The sequence below is a fragment of the Aedes albopictus genome, chromosome 1 (genome assembly GCF_035046485.1).
Source record: "Aedes albopictus strain Foshan chromosome 1, AalbF5, whole genome shotgun sequence".
Classification (NCBI taxonomy): domain Eukaryota; kingdom Metazoa; phylum Arthropoda; class Insecta; order Diptera; family Culicidae; genus Aedes; species Aedes albopictus.
The window spans coordinates 336,646,094-336,659,085 of NC_085136.1; the positions used below are offsets into that span (position 1 = coordinate 336,646,094).

General features: G+C 45.7%; 1 protein-coding gene across 2 annotated transcripts in view; it reads left to right on the forward strand.

Moving 5' to 3' along the window:
- Window positions 1–3,605, forward strand: part of LOC115253705 (ETS-like protein pointed) — a 369,875-nt gene extending 366,270 nt beyond the window's left edge. For both annotated transcript variants that reach the window (XM_062847443.1, XM_062847444.1), the window contains 3 exons: window positions 22–729; window positions 1,395–1,552; window positions 1,625–3,605. In XM_062847443.1, the coding sequence (XP_062703427.1) occupies window positions 22–729; window positions 1,395–1,552; window positions 1,625–1,688 (930 nt within the window). In that variant the 3' untranslated portion in view covers window positions 1,689–3,605. The remainder of the gene's footprint in view (window positions 1–21; window positions 730–1,394; window positions 1,553–1,624) is intronic.
- The last annotated feature ends 9,387 nt before the right edge of the window (window positions 3,606–12,992 follow it).

Genomic DNA, 12,992 nt, shown 5'->3' on the forward strand with positions numbered 1-12,992 from the left:
CATGACTTTCCATTTCCACAGAACTTTGGCGTCGTTCCGGGTCACTACGACGAGCAGGATCAGTACCACTCGCTTCCGCAGCCGGAAACCCAGACGCCCTCGCACGGTTACCTGGACAACAGTCCGGAGTTCTATTCGGCAATCCAGATGGAGCAGAAGTACATGGCACCGCACTACAAAACCGGTCCCTACACGAGTCGAAGTAATCGGTACCACCAGCCGCATGCGCACAGCGGAGCCGGAGCGGGTGCGGGACCAGGCGCTGGCGCCGGTTCTCAGAACAGCCACCACCATCATCACCACCAGCACCACCATCCGCACCACGACGGATACCACGAGTACAGCTCACCGTACGACACTCCGCCGTTCCAGACCGTACCGAGCAACACCACGTCCCCTCAGGGATCCGGCAACAACAACGACAGCACCGGTCTCGGCGGACACATGGACCCGTGGAGTCAGCTGCACCACCCCGGACAGCATCCGGGTCATCCCGGAGCGCATCCATCGCTGCTGGACTTCCAGCATCCGGCCTACATGGGAACCACCATGGGCTTTGACAAAACCATGCTCGGAAGCTACGGGGCGCAGGGTGGCACGCCTTTCACCGGATCCGGACCCATCCAGCTGTGGCAGTTCCTGCTCGAGCTGCTCACCGACAAAACCTGCCAAAACTTCATCTCCTGGACCGGGGACGAGTGGGAGTTCAAGCTGACCGATCCGGATGAGGTGAGTCTGCTGGGGTGCTCTTAATTCTGCTTGCCGTTTTTTTTTTCTAAGACGAGACATTATTGCCAGCTCCGGCCAGATTTTCATCCGCCGGTTTGATGTTTTCCTTCTCTACGACGAGACACTATTGCCAGCTCCGGAAGGATTTCCATCCCTAAGTACTCTCTCCTTTAAAGCGATTTTTTATTATCCTCTAGCTTTGATGCAATCAGATACTATCCGTCGGGAAAACAGACTGTTTATAATTACCTTTAACCTTACCTTTAATTGGTGTTCCGAATCGCGAAATGTGCGCAGCAATGCGAAAGAAATGTGACAAGCAAATCAAAACACAACCTTCCACGGCAATGCCTACTGCTTTTTCTCTGACCAACAAATTCCCAAAATGACGTTCAGTCGGCGTTTGTCAGTTGTGAAAACTGGCATCAGAGTGGCCCAAAAAAACTGCAAAGCCATTGAGTCGATAAATATGACATTTAACCCTTTCAGGACGGTTGGGTCATATGCACCTCGCTGACGTGTTCTACAGCGACGAGGTTGGTGGAAAAAGTCGTCCCGAAGGGGTTAAATGACTAGAACTGACTTTGACGGCCAAAAAATAGTGCTTTTTACGTAGAAGTTCAAACACGGGTCCTCACTTATAACGTTTCTCCTCTATCCTACAGGTGGCTCGTCGGTGGGGTGTCCGGAAAAACAAGCCAAAAATGAACTACGAGAAGCTCAGCCGGGGCCTCCGGTACTACTACGATAAGAACATTATCCACAAAACCGCCGGCAAACGCTACGTCTATCGTTTTGTATGTGATCTTCAAACTCTGTTAGGGTAAGTCGAAATCAAGACTCATAACATGACCTCGCGAAGTCCTAACCAATGTTTCTCCAAAACCCCAAACAGATACTCAGCCAAGCAGGTGCACGAAATGGTTGACCTCAAGCCGGACAAGAAGGATGACGAGTAAAGCTCCCCCCGCCCTCCAGTGTCCGATCTCCTGCGCCAAAGCTGTGTAGTATCCCAAAGCATGCTTCTTGCTCAAAGAGAGAACTTCTTCAAATCCAAACCGCGCAACGGGAGAATCTGCAATCCGGCGCTTCCTTAAACACTTTTCCCCGCCCATGTGTGAATCGTGCTTCCAATCGAACGGCTAAACGAAAACCAATCGTGTTACCCTCATTCTACCTTAAAGAAAGCAAAAAATCAGAGAACTGTGTTTCTTAAGAAAAAAAAACGAAAAACAATGATCGTACTTTTACAATCTACCAAAAATACAAATCCAAGTAGGCTGAAACGAGCGGGTGTGCCTTACGGATCACCGAGCTGGTGATCAACGCTCATCCCCGGCACCAGAAATTGCGAAAACAAGTCAACTTCTCTAGTAAAACACTGGAATGCCACACCATCCAAGTAGGCTTCCGGCGATGATGCTAACAGAGCGTCTCCATAGCGACCGACAGATTTCCCTTCAAGAAAAACAATCATACAAGAAAAACAATCGTACTCTCAAGCAAAATCAAGATCCGCTTCGCTCTCCGGGTGGGTTGTGTCAGCCCACTCCCGTGGGCCCATAATCGTCGATAAACCAATGAAGGTAAGCGAAACTTAAGTCTACTTAAAACAATCAAACACAAGACACACAAACACGCAAACAACCCCCAAAAGATGATCGAGAGCAAAACCCCAATCGTGGTGGTTTGAGAGATCAGCGGAAAGCTTCTGCTTTACACACTCACACACAAATGTGGGGAAATCAAGTAAAAGAGCTCCGCTGTTGTACGTAGAAAAGAAGGAACAAAACAAAAACAAAAAATCTTATTTTATTTTTCCCCCTCTGTAGTTAAAATAATTATTTGTGAAGCTTTTGTGATAAGTTTTTTTTTCTTTATTTCTATTTTTATTAGTAAACATACTTGCTTTTACATATATGTATGTGTAATTATTAAACCTTCCCTAGATTACTCGATAGAAAATGTGAAGCATTCGAGGATGCTGGAAGGAGGCATCCCGGTCAAAAATCGATGAAACACAGAAATTGAGCAGTATATATATAAATAGAAATCAAGTGAATGTTCATTGTAGTGTAACATTATTCAGTGATGAGAGACCGACAGCGACAGAGAGAGAGAGATGACGCATGAGTGCCCGTTAAAATTGAGTGACTGAGCTCGCTAGTTCCCCCCAAGAAAGTTGCTAGGATATTTTTTTCACTTTTTTTTCTACAAATCAAAACCCTGGGGTGGACGCAGCTGATCTCTACAACAAGCAAACAAAAAAAAAATAATCAGAGTACTATTACTAGAGCTTAATCTGCGATTCGTGTTTATTAAATATTTTCCGACGAACGAAATTGTCTGCGCGTGTGTGTATGAGTGTTTGCGATTTGGAACGAGAGCGATCGAGTGGTGTCTCCCAAACTGTGGAAACTGTGTAGTAAAATCTAAGTGATTATTAAATAGGAAAAGCAGAAATATTATTGTAAACAGCAGAAGAAAAGTATCAAACAACAAAAAAAAAGCGAGTCCGATCAGAATAAAAGTGTAAAAACACAGTTGTAAATCAAAGATGGGATCCCCCAGCGGAAACAGCCAACCCAGCGCCAAGAAGGTACCACGCCTCCATCACTCACACATTTTCACCCGTTGATTCATATTGGTGCGATATAGATTTTGTGGTTACACACAAAATCGACAACAAAACGACGGATTTCATCAAAGTATTTATGTATGTATCGATCAAAGTAGGCTTTTAGTTATCAAGTGTCATGTGAGTGAGAACGGAGGCTGGTTGCCACGTGCCGGGTGTCAAAGTGAGGTCTATTGTTTGCTACTATGGTTGTTCAAAGGGGATCCCCTTTTGTTTTATGATGTTTAAAAAATTCAAAGTCTACGGCTAGTTCAATCATCCGAAATTGTCCTTGTTGTTTTGAAGTTTGATTAGATATTTTGAAAGAAAACACTCAAGGGAACACATTTGTGCTGTAGAGAGTCATCCTCGGGAAGATTTTGTTCACATTAACAGCTTTGGACACGTCAACTCCTCTTCGCTGAATTCCTCTCCTCAACTTGATTTCCCGTACTTCTTCATTACACCAACAAAGCTAACCATGAAACTGTTTGACACTTCTCATGCCATTTTGCAGCCCACACACATGCACGAAGAAGACGGATCATATATTCTACTTTATCGATCTTGTTGCCGTACTTTTCATGCTCATGTTACATCTGTCAAAATGACCTGAGCGTTGTCAGACGTTTTGAGGTTAGGTTCGCTAGTGTATTTAATAAAGACTTGCTCAGTTTCGATATTCGTAACCTACTCTGATTATGTTTTTCATGTTCTTCCGTTTGTTTTTGCGTCACTACACTCAAATAAATTTTGTTGTGGAAACTACCGATTCCATAGTAAAATTACTAACCGTACCTATGATTCTCAACCGACAACAATTTCCAGTTAATTCCACTAAAATACTGTCAACTTAACTAGCAGTGCAGTTAACATTACCAAAAATAAGCTTAATTTAACTAATGAGCATTGTATTTTTAACCATACTGTGTTGTAAAATGCGTGTCCTGGAAAAATTAACAATGTTTTGTTGTTGAGACGACTATGCTTTTAATTGAATTTACTACAATGCATTGTAATTTCAAGCATATTTCAGTTACCTTAACAGATTTTGTTGTCGGTTGAGAATCATAGGTACGGTTAGTAATTTTACTATGGAATCGGTAGTTTCCACAACAAAATTTATTTCAGTGTACCATCCACACTGCTACACTTGACCAAATTGGCTTCTTTAGCGGTGTTGAGATAATTCCATATTCAGAATCTGCATGCAAAACTGAGCCGAAATCCGAATTTTCATGAATTTTGGTGCCCGGGAACCTATTTAAAAAACAGTTTGAAGTTTGTATGGGAGCGATTTGTAGAATCCTCCACCCCACCAGGACTTTTTTCCGAACAGGAACTCTTTCATCAAAATCTCTAGCAGGGATTCATTCGAGAATTCCAGCAGGAATTCCGTTGGAAATTCTTGTAGTGGTTCCTTCAGGAATCCCTCCGACAGTTCCTTCGAGAACACCTCCAGGGGATTCCTAGTGCCTATTGTTCTTTTGATATTTCTTCAAGCTGCTCCTTCAGGTACTCCTTCATGTAGTCTATCAGGAATTCTTCCAGTAAATTCTTCTGAAATCCCTCCCGAAATTCCTTCGGGAATTTCTCTAGAAGCTCTATCGTGAATTCCTTCAGGAAATGTTACGAAAATTCCTCCAGGATTTTCCTCGGGAGCTCCTTTTGGGATTCTTCCAGGTATTCTATCGGGAATTTCTTTTCCTTTGATTTGGGAGATTACTTTAGGATTGCCACCGGGAGTTTCCCCAGGAGTTTCTTCGCGAATTCCCTCAGGTGATCCTTCGAGAATTTCTTTAGGAGTTCCATCGGGGATTTTTCCAGGAGATCCTTCGATTATTATTTTAGGGAACCTCTCTAGGTTTTTTGGAAATTTGTACAGGATTTTCTAAGAGTTCCATCGAGAACTTCAAAAAAAAAAAAATGCTTCGAAAATTCTTCCCAGTTTTCCTTCGGATACTCTTTCATGTGGTCTTTCGGGAGTTTCACCAATAATTCCGGCAGGAGTTCCTTGGAAATTTCTACTGAGGTACTTCTAGAAATTCCTCCAGATATTCCTTCGGGAATTAATTAAGGAGTTCCCTCGGAAATTCCTCCAGATATTCCTTTTGGAATTACTTTCGAGTTCATTGAAGGTACTCTGGAATTCTTCCAGGTGCTGCCTCAGGATTTCCTCTAGTAATTCCATCTAGAACCTTTCCGGTAAATTCCTTCAGGAGTTCATCGGAAATTTCTTCAGTAGTTCCTTTTGTAATTCCTTAGGGAGTTCCTTCGAGAGTTTCTTGAGGAGTTATATTGGGGCTTACTAAAGGAGTTCCTTCTAGAACTCCATCAGGCGTTCCTTTGGGAATTATTCAAGACATTCCATCAGAAATGCCTCCAGGTGTTTCCTCGGGAATTCCTTTAGGAGCTTCATCAGGAGTTCCTTCAATTATTCCTTCGAAGAGACTCCTCGAGTATTCTTCAATGAGTTCTTTTGGGAATTCCTCTAGGACTTCGTTCAAAAACTTCTCCAGATGTTTCTTTGAGAATTCATCCTGGATTTTCTTTGGGGGTTCCTTCACTAATTCCGTTGGGAATCCCTCCAGAATTAGCTCGAGAGTTTTCCAGGAATTCTTCCAGAGATTCCTCCAGGAATTCTTCCAGAGATTCTTCCAGGAATTCCTTCAGGATCTTCTCCAGGGATTCCACCAGGATTTTATCCAGGACTTCCAGAGATTCCTCCAGGAATTACTTCAGGATGAGTATTTCTCCAGAGAGACGGGACTTCCAGTGTACCACTCCGATCGTGACCCGATACCCTTCGGTCTTCATACCATCTCCGCTGGAGCGATGATATGATCTGCGTGACCACTCTGTTCTCTGTGTTATTTCACGCTTTTGTAATGGCTACCCAGCTGGCGCTGTTGAATACTTTCTTCACGTCTATAGCAGCCACGACGCAGTGTCGATAACCTCTCATCTTCTGCTTTGAAGCTTTTGTTGGAAGCTAGTCCACCATGACCACGAAGGCCATAGCGAGGCTAGCTCCGTCGATGCCTGTTTCTAAATTACAATGAAAATAAAATGTTGTCTTCCGGATCACTCCTCCTGTCGCCAACCTCTTCGTCCAGGTGCGACCACCGAGCTGCATCCGATCCAACTCAACAATCCTCGAGCTCCTTCCGGTGACCAGCCAGCAGACATCCAGTTGACCCGTAACGCCAACATTCCCATGGATCCTGTCCTCCGTTGCAGCCAATCCATCCGCCCAAGGATCCCGTGCTGCGACTCCGCGACTTATGCGGCCGATCCTTCTCCCGGTCGATACGTGCTGTAGAACACGCTCCTGGGCCCATATCCTGTTGGAGGCTAGTCCACCATGGCCACGCAGGCCATAGCGAGGCTAGCTCCGTCGATGCCTGTTTCTAAATTACAATGAAAATAAAACGCTAGACATCTTCCATCAAACTAGACGGCTGCCGACTGATACCTCAATCAGCAACCGCTACACTCTTTATTCATTCCAGGTATATACAATTGTTCAATCTTCTTCAATAACAACATACCTACGCCAACAAATCTACCTCGCTTCAACATTCCAAACTCGCACCTGAAGGTTCGACGCTATCCGAGCGCTCAACGCTACCTAACTTCCAACAGCTTTCTCCGCATTCGCAACAACTGTCCGGATTGCATCCAATGTCGACTTTCCTTTCCGGAACCCGAACTGCCTATTAGACAGTCCGCTCTCGCTTCTCGTACATTTAACCAGACTGTTCAGGCTGATCTTCTCCAGAAGCTTTCCTACCGTATCCAGCAGGCATATCGGTCGATAGGATGCTGGGTCTCCTGCTGGCGGCTTGTCTGGTTTTGGCAGTAACACCAGCTTCTGGATCTTCCAAATGTCTGGGAGACATTTCTGCATCGCTGTCCTGAACACGTCCGAATCGCCATGATCGCCGCCTTCAACATCATGTAGGGTATACCATCCGGACCAGGGACTTTCTTCATTTTGAGTCTTTTGGCTATCGTAAGGAGCTCTTCGTTAGACACTCGGCTTTCGCCAGCTTTACTTCCTTCTACCTTCAGCTTGTCAGGGCATATTTCAGCCGGTGCCGTTGGGCTCTTGATCTTCGTCATCACGACGCGGTAAGTTTGTCCCCAGGGATTGGCGTTTGCTTCTCTACACAGCTCCTTGTAGCTTTCCTTTGAGAACCGTTCTGGCCTCGCGAAGAATCACTTTACGTTCCCGCTATCCGCTTTAGATCTCTTGCTCTTGAAGCACGGTAAAGGCTGGCACAGTGAATCAGACCCTCTGCTCCCTGCCATGCAACTCCTATCCCTACCTCCCTAACTTGGAATCGCCCGGAATACGAACAACCTTGGGGAAGATCGGGTAACCGACCCCGGTGGAAGCTTTGGTCAGACAGCGACGGCAGGTTTGCTTTGACAATCTTACTGGGTCCCTCCGGAATAATCAACAAGAAAATACGAACCGAGACCAACGGCAACGACCCCAGCGAACAAAAAGCACTTGCAATTGGAACATGGAACTTCAGATCTCTCAATTTCATCGATTCGGTAGCACCCGCATACTCGTCGATCTACTGAAGGACCGCGGGTTCGGCATCGTAGCGCTGCAGGTGCGAACGTTTACAAGTAATCATACCATCTAGGTACCAAAGATGCGGCAACATACGCGAGCTGGGAACAGCTTGTATAGTGATGGTTGATATGCAAAAGGCGCGTGATCGGTTGGTGGCCGATCGACGAAAAAATGTGCAGGTCGAGGATCAAGGGCCGATTCTTCAACTTCAGCATAAAAACATGCACAGCCCTCACTCCGGAAGCACTGATGATGACAAGGACGCATTCTACGCGCAACTCGAATGCGAGTATAATAGCTGCCCTAGACACGACGTCAAGATCATCATAGGAGTACTCAGCGCCAGCGCCAGGCCAGGTACAACCTTGAGCGACTGAAGCAACCGAATGTCGCTTCAGCATACGCGCAGAATCTCGAGGCCGCGTTGCCGGACGAGGGCGAGCTCGATGTGGCCCCTCTAGAGGACTGGTGGAGAACAGTAAAAGCAGCCATCAACGACGCAGCCGAGAGCGCTCTATCGCATACGTGGAAAGAAATCGACGAAACGAATGGTTCGACGAGGAGTGTAGATCGATTTTGGAGGAGAAGAACGTAGCACGGGCGGCAATGCTGCAGCAAGGAACCCGGCAGAACGTGGAGCGATACAAATAGAAGCGGCGGAAAAAGCGCCGCCTGGAAGAAGCGGATTGCGAGGAAATGGAACTGCTGTGCCGTTCTCATGAAACACGGAAGCTCTACGAGAAGCTCAACGCATCCCGCAACGGCTTCGTGCCGCGAGCTGAAATATGCAGGGATCTTGACGAACGGACGTGAGGTAATCGAAAGGTGGAAGCAGCACTTCGAGGAGCACCTGAATACGCCAGGAGGGCGTAGGTACGGAGACCACGACAGCGAACGGAATGACTACGACAATGCAGCAGAGGACGGAAAGGAGCAAACTCCCACGCTGAGGGAAGTTAAGGATGCCATTCATCAGCTCAAAACCAACAAAGCATCTGGTATGGATGATATCGCAGCTGAAATCATCAAGATGGGCCCAGAAAAGTTGGCCACCTGCCTCTGCACCGATTGATAGTCAGGATCTGGAAAACCGAACAGCTACCGGAGGAGTGGAAGGAAGAGGTAATCTGCCCCATTCACAAGAAAGGTGACCATTTGGAATGTGAGAACTTCAGAGCGATCAAGTCTACAAAGTGCTATCCCAGATCATCTTCCGCCGTCTGTCACCTAAAACGAATGAGTTCGTGAGAAGTTATCAAACCGGCTTCATCGACGGCTGGTCGACATCGGACCAGATCTTCACCGTACGGAAAATCCACCAGAAATGTCGTGTATACCAGGTCCCAACACATCACCTGTTCTTCGACTTCAAAGTGGCATACGACAGTATCGACCGCTATGGAGAATCATGGACGAAAACCAAGACGAAAACGACTTTCCTGGGAAGCTGACTAGACTGATTAAAGCAACGATGGGCGGTGGGCAAAAGGGTTTTGGGTGAACTATCCAGTTCATTCGAATCTCGTCGGGGACTGCGACAAGATGACGGACTCTCATGCCTACTCTTCAACATTGCTCTGGAAGGTGTGATGCGATGAACCGGAATCAACAGCCGACGTACGATTTTCACGAAGTCCGGTCTATTTGTGTGCTTTGCGGACGACACGGACGTTATCGCCAGAGTATTTGGAACGGTGGCAGAACTGTACACCAGCCTGAAACTCGAAGCAGCAAAGGTCGGATTCACGGTGAACGCGTCGAAAACGAAGTATATGCTTACATGTGGAACCACAAACGACGGGGCAAGCTTAGGCAGCAGTGTTTCTTCTATAGACGGGGACGCTTTTGAGGTGGTGACGGACTTCGTCTCTCCCGGTCCTTATTAACGGCAGGCAACAACGTTTGCCGCGAAATACGAAGGCGCATCATCGGGGGAAGTCGAGCCTACTATGAGCTCCAGAAGAATCTGCGCTTGCACCAAATGTACCATTTACAAAACGTTGATAAGACCGGTGGTTCTGTACGGGCACGAGACATCGACTATGCTCGAGGAGGACATGCAAGCATTCGAAATGTTCGGGTGGCGGGTGTTTTGGTGGTGTGCAGGAGAACAGTGTGTGGGCGAAGAATGAACCATGCACTTTACGGCGAACCTAGCAATCCGAAGCATACGATGGACGGGACATGTTGTGAGGATGCCGGACAACAACCGGCGGTGTTCGCAAGAGATCAGGATGGTACAAGAAGATCTGGAGGGCAGCGTGCAAGGTGGGCGGTCCAGGTGCAGAATGATCTGGCAAATGTGGGACGCGGACGAGGATGAAGGACTGGCGCCACGAACCGAGTGTTGTGGCGAAGAATTGTTGATTTCGTTTAATTATGATTGTCATGTAATGATAAACAAATGAAATGAATTCCTCAACAGGGTCTGAGTGGACACAGAGCGTTTGGCATGTTGAAGCAATCGAGGAATCTCAACAAGTTTATCAGGTTATGCATCCGGAAGCTCCAAAAGTTTGTGAGTGGAAGATACGCCATAAACGATCGGAATGCAAGAAGGAACCAATGGACGAAAGAAATCGCAATCAAGTAAATAAGCCAAACAATCGGCGACCCAAGGTGGAAACCAGAGGCAAAGTGAATTTCGGTATGGAAGCAGGCACTGCGTATTTGGCCTCGTGTGATGAAGCATTGGTTGTTGGAAGCTCTGAAGACGGAAAGCAAATTGAATAGTATGTAGCCTCCGAAGCTGTGGATGCACGGTATGGTGAAGACCAAGATGAGAACCGAATTTGTGAAGTTTGTATAGCGGGAAAGCAGACGAAGACGAAGCCTTTGAGGAGGTGCAATTGTCGAAATACTGGAGGCTTCTCGAGCTAATTCATACGGATTTGTGTGGGCCGTTCGTCTTTTTAGATTCCTCGAAGTTTCCGCCTGAGATTCCTCCATGAACTCCTGCTAAGATTCCTTCTGGGACTTCAAGGGATTTCTTCCAAGGTTTCTCTAGGATTTCTGCGAATCGTCAAGGAATTCCATCCGATATGCTTCTAATAGCTCCTTTTGGTATTCCTGGAAAAATGGAATCCCAGAAGAAACTGTTGGAACCTGTTCGAAAAAATCCTGTACGAAGGAATCCCGGAAGGATTTCCAAGAGTTTTTTTCAGAAACCCCGGGAGGAGTTCCCGGACCGGTGGAATTGCCGTAGAAATTTCGGAAGGAATTCTTGAAGTTGAAGCCAGTTCCTGGAAGAATCCTAGAGAAGTTTTTGTAGGATTTCTGAAAGGATCGCCCAAAGTATTCCTGAAGAAAGCTCAGAAGGAATTCCGGAAGGAATCTCGCATGGAATTCCTGGAATGAATCCCTGGTTTTGGAATGGGTTTGTGAAAAAATCTTGGAAGGAATTCCTGAAGCAATCCACGAGAGAACTCCTGGAGGATTTTTGGAAGAATGAAATTTCCAGGAATATTCTAGAGGTGAAAAAAAAACTTCTGAAGACTTAGAAAAAACTATAAGGAGAATCTGGGATGGAATTAGTGGAGGATTCCCGGAACTCATTGTGAAATTCCAGAAGAAGTCCTTGAATTCGCGGCGGAATCACTGGAGGAATGTCTGAAATCAAGCCTGGAGGAATCCCTGGAGATATTCCTGGGGAGATTCCTAGTGGATTCTTTGGAGGAATTCCTGGAGCAATTTTTAAAGAAATATCTGTTAGAATTCCAAGAGAATTCCCATGGAAGAATTCCTGAAGGAATCCCTGGACGAATTGCTGGAGAAATCCCTAGAAGGCATTCTGGGAGGAATTTTAGGAAAAAGAAAAAAGAATCTCTGGAGCAATACCTGGGGAAATTTCAGAAGGAATACTTGGAGAAATTCCTGAATAAATTCTTAAGGAAGCTCCTGGAAGCATTCCTGGAGGAATGCCTGGAAGAGTTTCTGAAGACCAGGAAGAAAAGCCTGGAGGAATGCGTGGAGGAATTCCTAGAGGGATTCCTGGAGGAATTCCTGGATCAACTTCAGGAGAAATTTCTGGAGGAGTTCTTGGATGAATCCCTGGAGTAATATATGAAGAAATCCGTAGTAAGAATCCAAGAGGAATCTCTGATTGAATTCTTGGAGGAATCTCTGGAAGAATTCCTAGAGAAATCCCTGGATTTTCTCCTGCAGAAATCCCTAGAGAAATTTTGGGAGAAATCCCTGAAGAAACTCTTGAAAGAATTCCTGGAGGAATGTTTGGAAAAGTTCCTGGAGGCATACTTGGAGGAATAGCTGATGGAATTTCGGGAGGAATACATGCAGGAATGACAGGAGAAACTCCTGCAGGAAAACTAGGATTATTTGTGGAATCTCAGGAAGAATTCTCGGATGATATTTGTTACGGGTATGAATATTTGTTACATTAATAAGACAATAATTGTTCAACGTGTTATAAGTTCAATATTCGTGCGTTCTTTGTATTTTATTTTTGTAACAATCTCTGGAGGAATTCCGAGAGATATACCTGGATGAATTTCTGGAGAAATTGCTGGAGAAATTCCTGTGGGAATTTTTAAGGCAATTCCTGTCGAAATTCTTGAAGGAGCTAATGGAAGCATTTCTGAATGAATTCCTGGAGAAAGTCCAGTAGGAGATCCTAAAGGAATGCGTGGAAGGATTCGGGAAGGAATGCCTGGAGGAATGCCTGTAGAAATTCCTAGAGAAATCCTTGGATTCCAAGAGAAATTCCTGGATAAATCCCTGTAGGAATCCCTAGAGGAACTCTTGGATGAATCCCTGGAGTAATTCCTACTGAAATCCGTTATAGAATTCCAAGAGAAATTTCTTGATAGTTTCTTTGAGGAATGTCTGGAACAATTTCTAAAGAAATTCCTGCAGGAATCCCTAAAGGAAGTTTAGGAGAAATCCCCGGAGAAATTTCTGAAGAAATTCGTGGAGAAATACTTGATGGAACTCCTGCAAGAATTCCTGGAGAAACGCCTGGATGTGTTCCTGGGGGAATGACTGGATGAATGCCTGGATTATTTCCTGGAGGAATACCTGGAGGTATTTCTAGAGGTT